The following is a 19,566-nucleotide window of genomic DNA, read 5'->3' on the forward strand; positions in this document are numbered from 1 at the left end:
GTTCAGGAGTGGTCTCAGCTGTTTGTGTTGTGCGCGGAAATAAAAGAGCACGGTTGTAAGCGTCTTCTGTTATTCTATTATTCCATTAATTAATATTTTATTAATATAATATATATAATTATTTTATCTAGAGTGGCAAAATTGTTTTCATATGCTAATTGGATGTAATTATTCATATAATATAAAAACAGGATTCAACATTAAAATGCGTTATGTTTCATTCCGGTAATCCTGATTAATTGTTGAATATAAATTCCATAAAAGAGGTATGGGGCATGGCGTAGCCTACTACGCCTCTGAAACAACGAACTATGACGGTGAGTTCAAGTTGAAGTTGCAAACATCATGGTAGGCTATACAAGTGGCATGACATGTGGCTTATGCGCTTGTTTACGAGTTTTGGTTTTTGCCTTGCGTTTAATTTCCGGTTGAAATGAACTGTTTTTCCCAGTTGGAAGGCGCTAATTCGTTCATTCTGATATGACGTGACGCAACATAGGCTTCGTTGCTATGGCTTTACATTACATTTACAGCTTTCTGAGAAGATTTGAACCATGATCACTTTGTTTGAGGCTTATGACACCTCCTTCTGGCTCTCTGCAAGGACAGGGAAAACGTAGTTCTAGGCTTGCGGTGGGATTCCATATATAGCCATATATATCATATGTCTATATTTGCAGGTCAGGCACTGAATAAAAAAATAAAATGCATGACACTAAGATAAAAATAAATAAGACATCATTGACTCGTGTTTTCAGGTGACGAGCAACAGCAGAACAGCCACGTAATCTCCTGCTCAAACCAGAAGTTAGTTCCTGATCTGAAACAATTAGGCTACAGGCTTGAGTTGACAATGGGCCTCATTTATCAATATTTTAGGAAATCCGTGTGCAAATGTATATGTGATCGGCAACGAACTAAACATTGCATTACATTAATGGAATTTGGCAGACGCTCTAATCCAGAGCGATGTACAGTTGATTAGACTAAGCAGATTATAAAGATTTATGAAACAGGAGAAGACAGCTTTTTTTCGTATCCACGTGTATGTTGATAAATTCCAATCAATCGTAAACAAAAAGCGCGCGCAGAAGGTGTATATTTAGAATAAACTGACGCCCATAAGATACCTTATAAGGACCACTGGAATCAATTCCAGGCCATTTAAAGACATGGCAGAGAAAAGATTAGGACTTTTTAGCCTACACAAGAGATGATTTTTTTGTTTTGTTTTGTTTATCATTATATGACTGTGAACATTATTGTTCGTTGTTTATTCTGTGAGCCTTACCAATGGGCTCGTGTATTTGAATATGCGCTAAGCAGGCTACGCCCAATTTATAGCAAACGTTTTAATTGTTTTATGGAATTTATATTAAACCCCACTGAAGAATTAATTAATCAGGATAACCGAAATTACAGGATTACAGGATTCACAATTTTCTTGTTGAATTAGATTATATGAATAATTCTAATATTCAATTAGCTCATTAAAGTCATTTTGCCACACAAAATAAAATAAAAATGAATGTAATAATAAGCACACAGCACGCTCCACTGCACTCGTGAAGTTCTTTCGACTCCTACGAAAAAACTGACATCCGAGAACTTTGATAAAGCCCACATTATTTGTGCAAATTCATTTCCGATGGATTTCATTTAATTAGGCTCATGTTTGATAAATGAGGCCCAATGCGTGAGCTAAATGTATTCGGTCTGTTCTGCGTAATTTCTGCCTTGAATGTTGTTCGTAAGTATTTTCTATTTTGCTAAATGCATAACGTTAGTTTACTGTCTGTGATATTTACTATTGCAGCACGGTAGAGAGAGCTGTAGTAAACCGTTAAACTGTTGTACGCCGGCACGGGGATGAGAAAATAACACAGAATCACAGAGAATTACATGTAAATACAAGAATAGGCTAGGCATGTTGGAGAAAATGCTGTTTTGCTGGAAGGCAAGAGACGGAGTACAGGGTGGAAGCGTCTGTTCCTCTCGCAGCGTTGCCTTCTCATGATTTTGAACACATTATTTTGAAAATATTTTCTAATTGTACAAGCTTCTATTGTTGTACAGTACAGCAGGGATCGCAGTGATGTCTGGTTTCAGTTCCAGTTAGCACTTCATATAACCAAATAGAGCAGCTGATTACAGCCTTCTCACGCAGCCTGAATCTCTGCTCTGAACTGGTGACTGATTAGAAGGTGGACCCACAGACCAGCACACCCTGTTGCTCGGGCGTACCCATTTGGGGACCGTCATTATAAAAGTCCCTAACGTAAAATGAAGATGGCAGGGTGTGTCCTTTATAACAAAGAAAACTAATTTGATGGTTTTGTACCGGCCTCTGTTTGGTTTTTTGTCTGTTTGAAGTGCTTTTAAATGCTGTTTGACTGTTTCAGGTGCGGACGTCCGCTTCGCCTCCTATTATGGCGATCACATGGTGCTGCAGCAGGCTCCGGCTCGTGCAGTGCTGTGGGGATATGGGTCAGACCAGTACAAAGTCTCTGTCATTTTACAAGGAACAAACCTCTACCACGCAGCAGATGTGTATGTGCAAAACGGTGAGCAGCCTGTGGGTGCCTCTATCTTTTAGTGTGAAAGAAAGGGGAAGATGACATTCATCACATGACACTGGGCTTTGCCTCCTTGGTTTAAAAAAACCTGAATGTCCTGCCAGACAAGCAAGACTAAATCTGCAAGCCTCTGTGGAAGGAATTTGACCATAAGAGATTGTTATGGGCGGGGGTTGCTGGTTAGCGTACAGCCCATTTCTTCAGCTCCCAATAAATACCACATTCAAGTTCATGAATAATGTTGTGGGTTTCCGGGATCGGGCTCACACAGTGCTGATCATGATGGGTCGTCTGTGTCTACAGGGGTATGGAGGGTGACTCTGCCACCCACGAAGGCCGGTGGCCCCTATTCTGTGAATGTCTCCCAGCAAGGTTCCCAGGTCACCTTGACAGACCTGATGTTCGGGGACGTGTGGATGTGTGGAGGGCAAAGCAACATGCGCTTCAGTGTTTCTGAGGTAGTGACATTTTATGCTTTTTCACAATTATTATTTTTTTGTTATTCCTGTAAATTCAGGATGGCGGCATGCTAGCATGCTCATCCTCTGAAAGGTTGGTTACTTGGAGGTATGTGCTAAGCGGAGCATTGTGGGTACATTACTGGAGGACTGGTGGAAGCTGATCTCAGGACTACAGTTGACCAGAGTGGCAGAGAATAGTAATAACAAACTCCTCCTGGGAGATGCTGTGACTAATAACTTTGACTCATGGCCACAGTCTGCACTAAAACGGACAGAGGTGGCTGTCAGATAACTGCATTACTAAGATACGCCTATAACAGCTATGACCACCTTTCAGGAGTTCAACGGATCAGCTGAGATGGCCCTCGCACCACAATATCCCGACGTACGAATCTTCATGGCCGCCTCAAACTTGAGCAAAGAAGAGCTGATGGATCTACCCAAGGTGCGGATGCCCTGGTCTGTCCCCACTGCAGGTAAAGGTGTTTCAGTGCTTTCTTTACCTTTCTGTTATTTTTCCAGTATTTTACCAGGGTTAGTCACACCATGTATTGTAATGCAAATTGGATAATGCAAGATAAACTGGTTTCCAAAAGTTTTGTATTTGTTAGTTATTCATAAGCAGATTAAGTGTCAAACCTGTCCGGTAGAGATGGGCAGCGATGTGCTTTGACAGGATGTGTTTCTAATCTGGCTTGTACAGAACGGGTGGGTCACTTCTCGGCAGTGTGCTGGCTGTTTGGGCGGTACCTGTACCAGGTTCTGGGGTACCCAGTGGGGCTGGTGGATTCCAGCTATGGGGGGACCCCTGTGGAGGCGTGGTCCTCTCCCCAGGCCCTGCACAAGTGTGGCCTGGAGAAGCAGGAAGAGGTGTACAGCAGGTGATGTCATGGGACCAAACAGCTGACTGACTGACTGACTGACTGACTGACTGACTGACTGACTGACTGACTGACTGACTGACTTGTCATTCTAATCAGTCTGGTTTCGGTCTGGTTCCTGTTTTGGACACAGCAGAACTGGAAAATAAACATGCCACAGCTACATGCGCTACAGTATGCTGTATAAAGCAAGAATTCAAGTTGTTTATGCTGCACCCGCAGTGGAGTCATTTGGCCTCTGCATTTGACCCATCCTGGTTATTAGGAGCAGTGGGCAGCCACAGTGCGGCGCCCGGGGAGCAATATAAGGTTAGGGGCCTTACTCAAGGGCCCAACGGCTGTGCGGATCATTTTATTGTGGCTAGACCAGGATTCAAACCACCGACGTTGCGGCTCCCAGTCATGTACCTTAACCACTACGCTACAGGCCACCCTGTATTGCACATGACCAATGTAAATACTGGTGGCCTGTCGTGTAGTGGTTAAGGTATGGTCACTAGGGGGCTTGTATGAAGGGGTTAAGGGTCTCTGTTGACCCTTGGACTGTGCTGTAGCTATAATGCATTAAAATAGTATTGTGTGACTTGGCTGTACACAAAAACCACAAAACGTGATTTTGTTTTATAGGTGGATGTGATTTAATGTGACAGCCATTCATCAAGTTGTCATCCTCTCATGCAAATTCTGTGAACACAACACAACCTAAACACCATCTGCATGTTTCCAATGGCACTGGGCTCAGCCATGCTCAAGCCTTTCTCATTTCTGTCTTGCAGTGACTCTAATTTCTCTCGAGATGACGTGGGACCAGCAAAGAGAAATAACTCAGTGCTCTGGAATGCCATGATTCATCCTTTCCTCAACATGACAATAAAGGGAGTCATTTGGTATCAAGGTTAGGATACCGAGACGGTACTTTTATTAACACTCTTTTAGATAATGTCAGAACCACACTTGCATTCAAAACACACCAGTCTTGTTGTTTCACCGTTCTGGGACCAATATACATGAAAAATCTTTTGGTCAGGCAAACACGCTTTTCAAATGAATCCTGAAAACCTCATAGAAATCTGAGTGGTAGTTTTTATTAAAAAGATTAGTGAGAAATTTAGCTATTTTTAGCTATAGCGATTTTTTTTGCACTCTTCTACAAACCTTTTACTGCATTGTACAGTTTCTCACCCAATTAGAACATGTCTTCTGGAAAAGGCAGAAAAAATATCGTAAAATGTAGATTTTGAAATGGTTTATTGTCTGAAAATACAAGGAATCATCGGTCTGGGCAACCACTGTTCATATTGATATGATTACATCTGGTAAAAAGTCTGGAAATTCAACCCAAAACTATGTTTAAAGTGAGCTATAATGTCATAATGGTTGGCAAAAGCCGAAAAAGACAGGAAATTCACAGAAGCACCGAGAACATTATCTTGACCTATGCACTGACAAGGCTTCAAACACACAATGCATTAATACCTGCTATTAAGTACTAGAAAGTAACAAGACACATTATTGGTACATTTTAATATAGCAACAAAATACTTAACTGATTTCTAGAAATTAATCAACTCTTTAAGTCATGCGTTCCTCTGAAAAAAATTTGCTTGTTGATTCAAAGTGAATATTTGATTGAATCCTCAGCAGCCTGCCCAGTGGTACATATTGTTTGAAGTAGACCACCATAGTTACAGTACCCATAGCAGGTATTAATGCATTGTGGGCAGGGGCGCTGTAAAGGGGAGAAAAGTTAGGAAGATTCTAAGGGCCCTGCTGGATGGGGGGCCAAAAAAAATGCCATGGTTATTATACCTTTTTGTTATGTCTCCTGAACATGAATAAATAATGGTCTTTAATATAAAAGCATATTAATAGAATACCCCACCCCCCCCCAAGCCCCGTCCGTCCGCCCTCCCTCCCTCTGCCCCTCCCCATGTACAAAATGGTTTAAGCCCCCACAGTGACGCTAGTAAACATTGACGTAAACAAACCGGACTGATTATCCCTCCACCGCCGAAAGGCAGAACAGGAGAGAGCTGAAAAAGGAGAAAAGGGCAGACAGTAACACAATGTTTCACGAGTAAAAGTGAGTTGTGTCCAATTTTGTTGCTAGCAAGATACATAATGCTGCGTGCGTGTGGATAAGGTTTGCCTTGCCTGCACAGTGGCTAGCTAACTAGCTAAGTAACACAGAGCTAACATTAGCTAGCACTAGCTGAAAGGAAAAGAAAACCGCCCTCCTGAGACTGCTGAAGAGGAGGCAGCTCAAGAGAGTGCAGACATTGCATTCTGCAACAAAGTGTTTTACACTGCTGTGGACAATATCATCAGTGTTTTACACTGCCGTGGACAATATCATTGGTGACTTAAACACTCGTTTCCGCACCACTGCAGAAATAGTTGAAGATTTTGCAGCTATTTAAAAATTAGGGGAAATTAGTGAGGACAAAGTCCATACTGTGTGCCAGTCACTAATTCAGAAATATTCCACTGATCTAACCTAGGGTTGCCACATTTGACTTGTGAAAAACCGGGACATTTGACGTGCCATTATGCATTCAAAAGTGCTCTCTTTTTTTGTCCTGTTTTATACGACGTTGTATAAAACAGGTTGTTGTTTTTTTTGTTTTGTTTTTTTTGGGGGGGGGGGTATTTTTGCTGCTGGTTGCTTGTCTGACTTTGTTCTCTCATCCTCCTAGTCCGTCTCTCCCCCCATTTTATGAAACCGACAAAATAAATAAAAAATAAATCAGAAGTATTAGGCGATTACCTATCGGGTAGCAGCTTGCTGAACTTTCCTACGGTGGGGTTGTTAAAGTGAATGTACGCGCCAGACTGACAGCCCGTGCAGCAGTTGCTAGGTGATAAGGTAAACCTTTTGAGCTCATGAATGCAATATGCAAAATGCAATTGCAAAGCATTTTTGGAGAGGTGTGCATTGCACTAAGAATATTTTGCACACTCCCTGTGACTGTTGCTGGTGTTCAAATAGTACATGTGTTTTCATGGCATAAAAATGGGAAGGAGGGGCGAGGCGATGTGATATTTTTATAGGTCAAGATAGTGTTCTCTGCTTCTGTGAATTTCCTGTCTTTTTCAGCTTCTCTCTCACTTTTGGGTTGAATATATAGAATGAAGATTTTGTTTGTCTGTGACATTTATTTTGTATGTTAAATTATATATTAAATGAAACAACAAACCAGGACCAGTCTTAAAATCAAAATTAATTTTGGTGTGAATTGTGGTGTGACTGTTTTTTCATTTCTCCTTGGTGCATAATTAATTGCCCAAGTCTATGGACAGACATGCAACTGCTTGACATCAGTGGGGTTTCTTTTCATGTCCTTGGTTCTTCTTTTTTCATCTTAAGAATGAGTGTCATTATAAATGGTGGTGCTTTGTCTGGCCCAGGTGAGTCAAACACATGGTACCACCTGGAAAAGTACTCCTGCTCGTTCCCCGCCATGATCGATGACTGGAGAGCGGCGTTCCACCTGGGCTCAGGAGGACAGACCGCACCAGACTTCCCTTTTGGATTCGTCCAGGTAAACCTCACCTCTGCCTCTGTGCCTGGGCAGGACCCAAACAGGCCCCAAACAGGCAAGACCAGCATTTTTGTTCCGGCTCCTCCTTTCCACAACAACAGCACTTATAGGTTTTTCAGTTCAGCTGTGGAAATGGCAGTAAAGTAATTTCTCACAGTTAGATAGGGATTAGCTCTGCATCCTTTACATTAACATTTTTCATTTAATTTGGTTGGTTGATTGATTGATTGATGGACTGACTGACTGACTGAATGTCTGATTAAATTATTTTTAACTGGTGCTGCTGGTGTGCTGATAGTTCTGGTTCGTCCCCAGCTGTGCACACGCAACAAGACTGAAGACGGTTTCCCAGTTCTACGCTGGCACCAGACAGCGGACTACGGCTTTGCTCCAAACCCGCGCATGAATAACACCTTCATGGCCGTCGCCCTGGACCTGCCTGATGAAAAGTCACCTTGGGGCAGGTAAGGGGTACAGAGAAGTTCATATCACTTTCTATTGGAAACAGATCTGAAGTTCTGAATTTGGGCTCATGTAATTACCATATATTCATACACTGACTTATTGGTCTTCTGCCGCTGTAGCCTATTGTAATGTGTGGTTGTTTGCATTACTGTCACCTTCCTGTCAGCTTTGACCAGTCAAGCCATTTTTGGCCACAGTACTACTGTTCACTGAATGTTTTTTTGGGGGGGTTTTTTTGGACCATTCTAGACTCTAAACTCTAGAGACTGTAAATTCCAGGATACACAGAGATATTCAACCAAGCTGGTGTACAGGTCTACTAACCTGGTGATAATTATGTGTGACCCATGGTTGTTGGCTGTTCAAAATGAGTAAAAGGATGTGCTTTTCCCAAGTATCAGTCTCTGCAGACTGGAGTAGAGGCTGTTTCGACAGCAAGGGGCGTTACAACAGAAAAAGGGGCGTTTCGACAGCATTTTTCCATTGGTCGATAATTAAAATGGCATGTCAAATGCATGTTTCCATTGGTCGATATTTCGGTCAGTTATACATCGAAAGCATGTTTTCATTGGTTGATAATTCGGTCAGTTACACATATGCTATCCAATCCATAGCATCCTCCTCAAACGCAATTTATTTGTTAGAATTCTTTCTTGCTCTAAGTACTGCAGTTTTTTAATCAAGTCTCTTCCTTTGGCTCTGTTATAGATTTTTTCTGTATATCATCCACTTATTCCCTGCCATTGGTAGCAACATAGACTAGCTAAAAAAAAACTCCAATCCAATCACACAATTTTTGTATTTATTTAGAAATGTATCACATGACTCAGTCAGTGTGGCTGCATCCAAAATCACACTTTAACCTACTACACATACTGCAGCTGTGTCTCAGACCGTGTACTTCCGTACTCCGAGTGCACATAGCGAGCACGCATCCATCCTGGAGTGCCAGTTCAAACCGCTGAACTGTGGAACCAACGCCACCGCTTGCAGAAACCAATATGGTGTCCAGTCTACCAAACTAAGGGGGCTACAGTCACATTCTATACCCAGTTATACCTAAAATACATATAAGAATAAGAATTGTTGAAGCCATTTCTATGGAAGTCATAATATTTTGAGTTTATTTGCTAAGACCTGAGAACCTGTGTTGCATATGGAGTTCGAAATTGGAATGTAAACAGTTGACCAGTGATATCTAGAATAATGTAATTTGATTGGCTGTTAGAGTTAGTATAAAATAAGTCAACACTCTAATTGTGACGATGAGTAGCTAATGAATGGCCTACAAAGACAAAGATCATGAAATGATTCTGTGGGTCGAACTCAGTGTAACTGCGACACTACGTAAAGTAGTTGGTGAAAACCTTGATTGTGACTGAAGATCTAATAATCCTTTCTATTTTGTGAACCTGCTAAAATAAAGCTTATGAATATCAATTTCGATGCATTGTATTGTTTGAAATAGAATTTACAATGTGGATTTCCTATACTTGTCTATGGGTTTTGAACAAGGTAGCAAACATAATAAAACTGCTATAAACCTCATAATTGATCCAACTCCCTCTGCTACCTAGCTAACATTGGCTTGATTTATAATTACAAGCGGCAAAATAATTTCCTTACCCAACATATTTATTATGGTGCAGTGGGTAGCACTGCCGCCTCACAGCAAGGAGGTCCTGGGTTCGAATCCCTCTCTGTGTGGAGTTTGCATGTTCTCCCCGTGTTTGCATGGGTTTCCTCCGGGTACTCCGGTTTCCTCCCACAGTCCAAAGATATGCAGGTTAGGCTGATTGGAGAGTCTAAATTGCCCGTAGGTATGTAGGTATGAGTGTGTGAGTGAATGGTGTGTGTGCCCTGTGATGGACTGGCGACCTGTCCAGGGTGTATTCCTGCCTTTCGCCCAATGTATGCTGGGATAGGCTCCAGCCCCCCTGCGACCCTGTTTAGGATAAGCAGGTTAGGATAATGAATGAATGGATGAACATATTTATTACTCAAAATTCTGAAATTACCAGTGTCATTGGAAGGGTCGAGCAGAAATTCAGCTGCCACATGAAGAATTTGTGTATTTTATCACATATTCAAGAGCTGTGGTAAATAGGGTTATACTAGAAATAATTAGATTAGCATATTGGAGCTGTTATTATTTAATTGAAATTACAGTGATTGCGGCAGCAGTCCCCTGCTGGTGTCCTTCATCCATGATGCGTCTCTCCCTGAAACGCTCTCTGAATTTCCCTGAAATAAGTTTTATCAACTTGGGATGTCTGTGATATAGTCTAATGTTAGTACACTGCTCAAAAAAATTAAGGGAACACTTAAGGGACACATCAGATCTTGATGAACGATTTATTCAAGCTGAAAATCTTTACTGATGTACATTGTATAATTTGTTGAGAACAAAATGACGTAACAGCAGTCAAAGGAAACCAAAATCATCAACCCATTGAGGGCTGGATTCAAAATCCCACCAAAAATAAAAATAAAAAATTTAAATCACAGGCTGGTCCAGCTTGTGTGAATTTTATCATGGCAACTCATCTGTGAAGAGAACAGGGCACCGATGGCAGACTTACAGTTTGGTCAGAAACAAAGGAACAGATACCGGTCCTGCTGCTGGGTTGATGCCCTTCTACGCCCCTGTCCAGCTCTCCTTGTGTAACGGCCGGTCTCCTGGTATCTCCTCCATGCTCTTGAGACTGTGCTGGGAGACACAGCAAACCTTCTTGTGACCGCACGTATGGAGGTGCCTTCCAGGAGGAGCTGGACTACCAGAAGTGACAAGGACACTAGCAGAATGCAAAACTAGAGAAGAATCAGCCCGGAAGGAGAAAGAGAGCAATTGTCTGTGGCCACCACATGCAAAACCATACAAAAGTTGTCTTGCTTTTGTATCTCCATTGCACCTGTTGTCCCTTTCATTTGCACCAAAGCAGGTGAACTTGATTCACAATCACTTGTGCTTCCTAAATGGACAGATTGAAGTTTAACTGACTTGGTGTTACACTGTGACGATTAAGTATTCCCTTACTTTTTTTTGTGTGCAGTGTATTTCTTGATGATGACTCATTTAACGTTAGGTTTACGATCGGAATGTTTCAATGTATTTGTATATGTCCGCTTTGTGGTCACGATCGTACAACAGCATAGCTAGCTATGATGCCTGGTCTGAGTAGATTAATTGATTTAAGAAAATTACCGTTCATTTGTAATGAAGACGCGACTGACAAGTTCAGCAAACTCATTATTAGCGGCAGAGTGCTGAACTAAATGGTGCTACATACACACGGGTCAGTGTATTAGGTTCCCCAATTGTCCCCACAACGCAATCCAGTGAAAATATGTTTCAGGCATGATATATGAAATAGACTCACACAATAAAACAACATTCTTGAAATATTGTAATTATTATATTTCAAGGTAAAGTTTAGTTATAGAAGGCTACATTTGAGGGTCAGGCACTCTTCGCTGTAAAAATAATCAAAGGACCTCGATTTAAATCTTTAAAAGTTATACATTTTCTGAATCCTCAATAATCTATCTTGGCCGCTATCAGTGATTCCTCGTGATCTGAGATTTCAGTTATGTAAATTACGTTAGAAGGATACAACACGGTTATTTGCTACCTAAACTTAGGCGCACGCTCGAGAGTCTGACATGTCTTGTCTATTGTCAAAATCCAATGAAACTATTCAAAAGTAACCAGGGACTTTGGGCTTATAAGGACATACCGAGTGTCCAGCGAAAATACTGACCTGGCTACAGTCACACTTTTGACAGTTCGAACTGCCACCAACTGCCACGTATGAGCGCGTGAAGTCAACCAGTAAAAGCTATTGTAGCGTCACCATTTTCGAGCTCCACAAATGAAACCAATGATTCAGTGAAATCTGCCCGTTTTTCGGTGCCAGCATTTAACATTGATAGAATGCTGGTAAAATGTGCGCTTAAAAGCCACAAAACAGTCATTTTATCACATTAAAATTCCACATAAGCAGGATTGTTGTCTGAGATTTAAACTGAGATTTGAATTATAATATTCATGTTGATTTCCGGAAATAAATCTTTCGGTTATCCTCCCTATTCTAACCCATTCGAGCTATATAATGATCTAATTAGCTAACCGTTAATGTGTGTGTGTGTGTGTGTGTGTGTGTGTGTGTGTGTGTGTGTGTGTGCGTGACATTTGCTGAGCTACTCAGAATTCCTCACTAAATTTGGTATACCTGTGTCGAGGACCCGGCCCTAGGCCCCCCTGATGAGAGATTGACGGGGGATGGGTTAGAAAGGAATGCATTGTTAACCCCTCGCACACGCCATCGAGGTGGTAGTAAGAACGCCCGTAAGAAGAAAAATATGTGGTTCAGAGAATGAGCAGCCATGCTTGTCAGTAGAGGAGTCTGAAGTCGGGGGACTTAGATTTAGGGTTTTAAGGAGCAAGGTTAAAGTTCTGACTGAGAATACCCCAACCCTACAGGGGAGGGGCACCTGTAACCCCAAAAGAATATGCAATCGTCATGGATGCAATCCCTTCTGGGGTCATAACGCTACTAAAAGTTGTAACGGAACTGGGACCTGTATTACCGCTAGATGTATTTGTATGAATCATTGATATATTCTGGCTTAATGTGTATATTCTGTCCCCCAGGTCCCCTTTCTTGCATTTGCTATTCAGTGTAATAGAAAATGATTGATGAATGTCGTTCTGTATTCAGTAAAAAATAATAATAATAATAATAAAAAGTTCAGTAACCATGGAAGTTCAAACAACATTTTACTACTTCAAACTACTTCACTTCAGTTTTTGGCTGCTGCAATCGCTGCAATAGGCTACTTGCTACTTTTCTAGCTGGCAAGCAAGCTCCTACGCCTGTGACAGAGTCGGGAAATCTGTAAATTATATGTATTGTAGGCTAGCTATAGCTAAATTTAAATGTTAAATTTTCATACATTTTCTGGGATGTTGTATATAACAACTTACTGAGAGGAGTTTTCTCCCACAAGACCGAATGTAACTAGAGTTTGCATTGCAGGATTTTATGCCATTTTGTGGTAACGTTATATAATTACTTTCATACCTTAATAATCATTTTGAAATTGGAGAGATTGCTATGTTCAGAGGCGCTGTTATCTCTTAAAGTGGCAGTGTTGGTTGTTTTAGTGATATCTGCACTGGTAGGTTACAGAATTACAGCGGAATTGCACACTGCAAAACCCCTTCAGCGGATATCATCAGTTGCGGTTTGGAGATAGTTTGACGAGATTTGACGTGAAATAACTTCACAATGTAAATACAAAACGACGGATACTGGGGCTCATTCCTATCACGTATTTTTCTTTCTTTTTTCGTTTGACCTGGAAATCGAGGTCCGCCATCCGCAACAAGGACATTTCAACCCGTTAAATGTTCATCCTAGGAGCCAGAAGTAGAAGTTAAGAACTCCACCTCATCCTACCTGGCATGTGTCTGCCACGTCTGTAACTGGCTTCGAACTGAAATTTGAAGGAGCAAGGACATTCCATTTGCCGAATTCACGTTTTCTCGATTTCCCCGTCTTTTTCTTCAATCTTTTCCTCGTCTCTCCCGATGGGTGGAGCTGGCAAGAAAAGGAGAAAGAAAAAGAAGGGATTGGAATGAGCCCAGGGTATAAATAGCAAGGAGCCCCTGTACAGGAAGTACAACCAGTGGAAACCCTTTAGAACATTGTGTCTGGGTGTTCTTCCCTGGAGAGCAGTTATGGGCATTCTGTAAGTGGACCATCTCTGTTGCAGTATCCACCCGCGGTTCAAGCAGGACGTGGCCTATCGGCTGACACTGGGGGCACGAGCCGTGGCGTACGGTGAAAAGGGCGTGTCCTTCCAGGGCCCATTTCCTGATTCAGTCCAGCTGATTGGAGACAGCATCAACATCACCTACAATCAGCCAGTCTCTGTCACCCCCACCAAATCTGTGTTTGAGGTAAAGCATCAACATCACCTACACTCAGCCAGTCTGTCACCCCCACCAAATCTGTGTTTGAGGTACTTTTCTTATTTTTTGTGCACCACTTGATTTTTATTTTTGCTAGCTATCTTTTACTTTTACTATGATATGCCAATGAAAGGTATTTTCAGCATCATCAAAGATCATCTCTCGGTTCATCTAGATAACAGCATTTTTCAGCGACCTCAGCTTCTTGCCCTCGCAGGCCTCCAGCGCCAGGTGTATCGGGCTGTATGAGGCTGGTCCTGCAGCCCACCAGGGTGTGCTTAGTAGTGTTTAGTACATATATTTAACAGAAGTTTGGATGTTCCCATTTGTCCTCACTGTCTCCCATTTCCCACCCAGATCTGCTGCACCGAAGAAAAAAAGCCCTGCAACGGCAGTTCAAAATGGCTGCCAGCTCCCACAATGCAGTGGGGGGAGAGATACGTGCAGGTGTCTGTTTCCAGGTGTGAGAGTGTGGTGTCGGGCCTGCGCTACGCGTGGAGTGACTGGCCCTGTGAGTTCAAAGCCTGCCCAGTCTACAGCGCCGACCGAGGGCTTCCCGCCCCGCCCTTCACCCTCAACACCTTGCCATAGCAGGAGCAGCAGGAAAAAGAGCCGACAAGAAGCCTATTTTTCTTTATTCTTTCATTTTAAAGTACTTCTATGGTGGGGGGGTCCAAGTTTTACCTTAATAGTATAGTATCAGTAAAGTATAATAGATAGTATCAGTTAGTTAGCACTCTCACTGAGGACAGCTGCTGTCTGGGGGTGGGGGCACGTGGCTGTCAGGACCCAGTCATCACAGGATCCCTGGCGGAGGTGAAGCCATCCTCTCCCAGCCCGGCGAGTCGGATCGGCCCTGCTGCTGCAGAGGCCTGTGGGTCAGAGCCCACCAATGAGAGCGCGTAGGCTGGGACCCCAAGCCTCCTCCACCACTCACGCTACCCAAGCGACTTTATCTGGTCTGATGTGGCTGGTGTGGTGGACACGAGGCAGTAACTGCAGTGCAGGAGTTCGGTGATCAATGGAGATTTTTCAATATTTCCATACCAAAGTAAAGCAATACTGTGATGTACCTTCTTACTCTGGCACTTTATCAATTTGCAAATTTGCAAATTTGCACTGGGAATGAACACTCAACGGGTCAATTGTCAATAATTCTGTCAAACTGTATTTATCAAAAAAAGAATATGTACTACAAATCATGCATGCAGATTTTCTCAATTACAATGGAATGATGTATTTTCAGCCTGGATCTTTGCACTTTCAAATAAATAAAAATGGTATACAAGATTTTTTAATTCCCAAATTTGAAATGTCACTGCTTTAAAATGAACGGGTGGTAGGGACGATGTATATTTCTAGTTTTCAGTTTACATGAGGGATGGCAAAGTACATTTTAACAAGGTCAATTTAAAACAATACATGCAAACCCATTTGAGGATAAGCTATTCATCAGTTAAAAAAAATTATTTTCTGTAATATGCCACATTAATCTTAACCCCTTAAATTGCACCAGTGGGTTTATTTGAATTCCTTTTTCACAGTGAAATTTTCAATCCATATGGTCACGAGATACCGTTCAAAAGCTTTAAACCTCATGTTTCTATTTAAGATGCCATCGTTTAAGCAACGCTGGTTCCTTATTTTGTGTGGGGTGGCACAAGAAGCTTGGGGGGGGGGGGGGCTCACCTTCTGATGACACAAATTAGGGTAAAGTCTGTATCCTTATCACAGCATCGCCTTCCTCCGGGCTCCCGCTGGAGCCGAGTCGAGCGGGGCTGCAACAGCCCTGCTGTCAAGACTCGGCCAAAAGAGGCAGGAGCGCTGGGAGGAGGCTCTCAACACCATTGACTTCTCACACTCCAGTCGCAAGGCATGGTGTATCCTGAACAACCTTACTGGTAGGGCCAGACACTCCCCTCGCCACTGCCCCATTTCTGCAAATGAAATTGCATCACAATTCTTGAGAAATGGGGTATACGAGGGTAAAGACCGCGAGCCATCATGACTCGTGGCAAAAGAAGTGTCTGACCTCTGGAGGGTCCCAACATCGAGCAGTGACAATATCTCCCTTCAGCACCTAAAGTCAGGAAAAGCTCCGGGTCCTGATTCTATCTGCCCGGAGCTTATACTCCATGCCGCACCTGCCCTGAAGTCCTGGTTAAGAGCTTTCCTTTCTTCCTGCTTGCGCCAACTCAAGATCCCCAAAATCTGGAGAAGAGCCCTAGTAGTCGCAATCCCTAAGAGTTATCGTCCGATCTCTCTGCTCTGTATCCCCTTCAAGATCCTCGAGCGTCTTATCTACGGTCGAGTCGAGCCGATCGTTGACCCGCTGCTCCCCCGGGAGCAGGCAGGGTTCCGACGCGGGAGATCGACCGTAGATCAAGTCACACTGATGACTCAAGACATCGAGGACAGGTTTTCGGCCAAGAAGAAGGCTGGGGCCGTCTTTATAGATCTGACGGCAACCTACAATACTGTATGGCACCGCGGCCTCACCTGTAAGCTGCTCCGCCTGCTGCCGGACAGGCACATGGTCAGCATGATCATGGAGCTTGTCCGAAATCGCAGCTTTACCCTCACCACCGGTAGCGGACAGCGAAGCAGGTTACGACGCCTCAAAAACGGTGTCCCCCAGGGATCCGTCCTGGCCCCCCTCCTATATAACATCTACACCTATGACTTGCCTACCACAGTCTCGCGGAAGTATGCTTATGCAGACGACCTCGCCCTGGTATACTCCGCTGGAGACCGGCGCCTCAAGTCGAAACACCCATTTGTGCCTGCCGCACAGGAACTCCTGCAGCAATGTAGAGATCTTAACATCAGTGCGGCACGATGGGCGGACTACAATTGGAGCACGGAGTGGGAGGAGAACACCTCCAGACTCCGTGGCTTCATCCCCGACGTCGGTTTCCACCCTATCGGGGTGGACCTGTCCAGACTGGCATGGGTGAGGCTTAACCGCCTCCGGACCGGCGTCGGGCGTTTCCGCTCATCGATGCACAGATGGGGCTTGGCTTCCAGTGCGGTTTGTGAGTGTGGCGCAGAGGAACAAACCGCAGACCATGTCATCCTGTACTGCCCGATCTATCGGGCACCCAACGGGATGCATGGTCTGACGGTTCTGGATGACGACTCGGTGGCATGGCTGCTGGAGGTGTGTCCCGAAATATAGCCCGGGTGAACCCCCCCCCCCAGGCTCAGGGGGGTAAAAGGATAGCCCCTCGCCCCCGGGCCTGGGGGAGTGGAGAGAACAACACCTGCCCACACGACGACGACGACGAGCATGGGTCCAGCAAACTAAATCCATAAAAGTTTTTAATTCCAAAAATTTTCAAATTCGGGGAATTCTCTGAGGAATTGGCATTGTCCATTTCGTCGTACAGAAGTACATATGAATGCTGTTGTCTCTGTTATGCATTGCCTTTCTGGAGTGTGATCCACCCACATACGTGCGTCTCTGATGAGTACACAAGTGGTCTCTCAGTATAGGCAATGCCCCACTGTGCAAGCAACCTCAGCACAACCTCAGCACAACCTCTGCATACAGCCGGCTACTGACATGCTATTAAAGTGAAGATAGGAGCGGTTTAGCTCAGGACATTTCCAACAGTGGACAGTTTGTTCGGCTTGCATAAAACTGTGTGCTTTTAGCCTAAATCGTGACCTTTTCAGTATGTATGCTGAAAACGTTATGCACCAGCAAAAACTGTTCTTGAGACTTTATGACTAAAAAGGTTGAGGTTTTACAACAAAACATAATGTCTAAACAGAAGACTGCCTTTGAAGAGGCCTTGGAATAAATCAGTGGTCTGACTGAATATTTCTGAGGACAGTGAAAATGGCTGAGGGAGTATTCAGTGACCGTGAGCATCTCAAAATATTTGTGTATTATTCAGTCACTTATAAATAAGGAGTAGGTCTGCTTTTGAATAATAAACGACATGTGAAATTGTGGGATGTATTTGACATGTGGATGGGGGTTGTGCATTTGGGGAAAGCAAGGAGGGAGCTGTAAGGGAGGGTAACAGGGAAGCAAACACTTTTTTCAGGGGCATTTCAGGACATTTCTTCCACAATAAATGAGTATAAAATATATATATATATTTTACAACTCCTAAGATGCATAATATCATTTGGTTTATACAACATGTCCTTTTGGAGTCTCCAAATGGCCTTTTTGGAAACATCTATAGTATAGAAAAAGCAATGCAGAATGCTCATTTTTGGTGATATTGTTATCAGATTTTAAAGATTTGTCCAGTGTTGTGGCTGTGGATCAAGGCACTCTGTTTCCTCACTTGTGCCACTGTGTAATGATTTGTTCAACCACCATCCTGTGTAAGATTAACTCCATTTAGCACATTTCTGCAGGTTATGATTGTAATGGTTTGCCTTGCTTAGTTGGGCATTACCTCTTTGAGCTGCTAGAGGGCGCTAGTCAATAATCACTGACTGCACAATTTCTGTTCTTTGTACAAAGCCAAAAGAAGATAAATTGCACCATTGTCCAAAATACTTATGGACGGGTACTTTTCTGTGAAATCCTGAGTGGTTAGACCCGCCTAAATATACAATTAATCAAGTGTGTACGGGGGCTCGTGGTCTGCTTGGGTGCAGACTTCACCGGACATTGCCAGTGGAACTACCCAAAATTCATTGCATTATGGATGTGACAATATAAAACACATCCACGAAGAGAGAACATAAAAGAAGCATGGCAGAAAAACAACCCAAAGAGGTCTTTGGTCTAGCCTAAATGTATACGTTATTTGCAGATTTATTTCTAATTTACAAGGGGTCGTATCCAGGGCAATGAGATCTGTGGTCCCTCCCCATCGGCGCTCGTGCAGACTTCCTATAATGAAGTGGCGGCCTGTAGCTTAGTGGTTAAGGTAAATGACTGGGACACACAAGGTCGGTGGTTCGAATCCCGGTGCAGCCACAATAAGATCCGCACAGCCGTTGGGCCCTTGAGCAAGGCCCTTAACCCTGCATTGCTCCAGGGGGGATTGTCTCCTGCTTAGTCTAATCAACTGTACGTCGCTCTGGATGAGAGCGTCTGCCAAATGTCAATAATGTAATGTAATGTAATGTAATGAAGTCCCTCCATCAACACCACAGTGCATAACACCACAGAGCCTAACACCACAGTGCCTAACACCACAGAGCCAAACACCACAGTCTGTGAGGGCGGAGGGTCCACCCGTCTGGAATGAGCATGTCTGCACATGCGTTGCCATGGGAGCAAGGCATGTACACCGTGTGTACACCGTGTGTTACGCACACAAACACGGATAAAAAGAAAAATATTAGAATGTGAATACGCCAAAGTCATAATATCAGAGTACCGTTAGTGGTAGGCATTTTCATAATTCCTTAAGAACCAATTGACATTTGGGCGTTTTTTGGTAATATTTGCGATGCTGACTCTTGGAACACAAGCCCCCCCAAGTCTAACCTTTCAGAAGAAACCAGGATTTATGCCCGCTTTCAAAATGGTTCAAGAAGTGTAACCATTTTATTTTGGGTATGTCGTTTTCAAGCTTGGGTCAAGAAAAGGGGCCCTACAGAAGGGTATAAAGCCTGTACCTTCAGTCTATTGTTTAGCATAGAAAATAAACAAATTTTCTGTTCCAATCACATTAGTGAACCGAGACG

The 19,566-nt window shown here is 43.3% G+C and overlaps 1 protein-coding gene across 4 annotated transcripts in view; it reads left to right on the forward strand.

Annotated features, from left to right (window-relative positions):
- Positions 1-15,147, forward strand: part of LOC133108474 (sialate O-acetylesterase-like) — a 33,233-nt gene extending 18,086 nt beyond the window's left edge. For 3 of the 4 annotated variants that reach the window (XM_061218024.1, XM_061218026.1, XM_061218028.1), the window contains exons 2-10: positions 2,403-2,564; positions 2,880-3,034; positions 3,375-3,513; positions 3,741-3,918; positions 4,695-4,813; positions 7,327-7,460; positions 7,776-7,924; positions 13,704-13,890; positions 14,260-15,147. In XM_061218024.1, the coding sequence (XP_061074008.1) occupies positions 2,403-2,564; positions 2,880-3,034; positions 3,375-3,513; positions 3,741-3,918; positions 4,695-4,813; positions 7,327-7,460; positions 7,776-7,924; positions 13,704-13,890; positions 14,260-14,493 (1,457 nt within the window). In that variant the 3' untranslated portion in view covers positions 14,494-15,147. Of the gene's footprint in view, positions 1-187; positions 318-2,402; positions 2,565-2,879; positions 3,035-3,374; positions 3,514-3,740; positions 3,919-4,694; positions 4,814-7,326; positions 7,461-7,775; positions 7,925-13,703; positions 13,891-14,259 lie in introns of those variants that run through there. The other variant, XM_061218027.1, reaches the window with a different exon arrangement.
- Positions 15,148-19,566: the final 4,419 nt, after the last annotated feature.

This window comes from Conger conger, chromosome 13 (assembly GCF_963514075.1).
Source record: "Conger conger chromosome 13, fConCon1.1, whole genome shotgun sequence".
NCBI classification, from domain to species: Eukaryota; Metazoa; Chordata; class Actinopteri; order Anguilliformes; family Congridae; genus Conger; species Conger conger.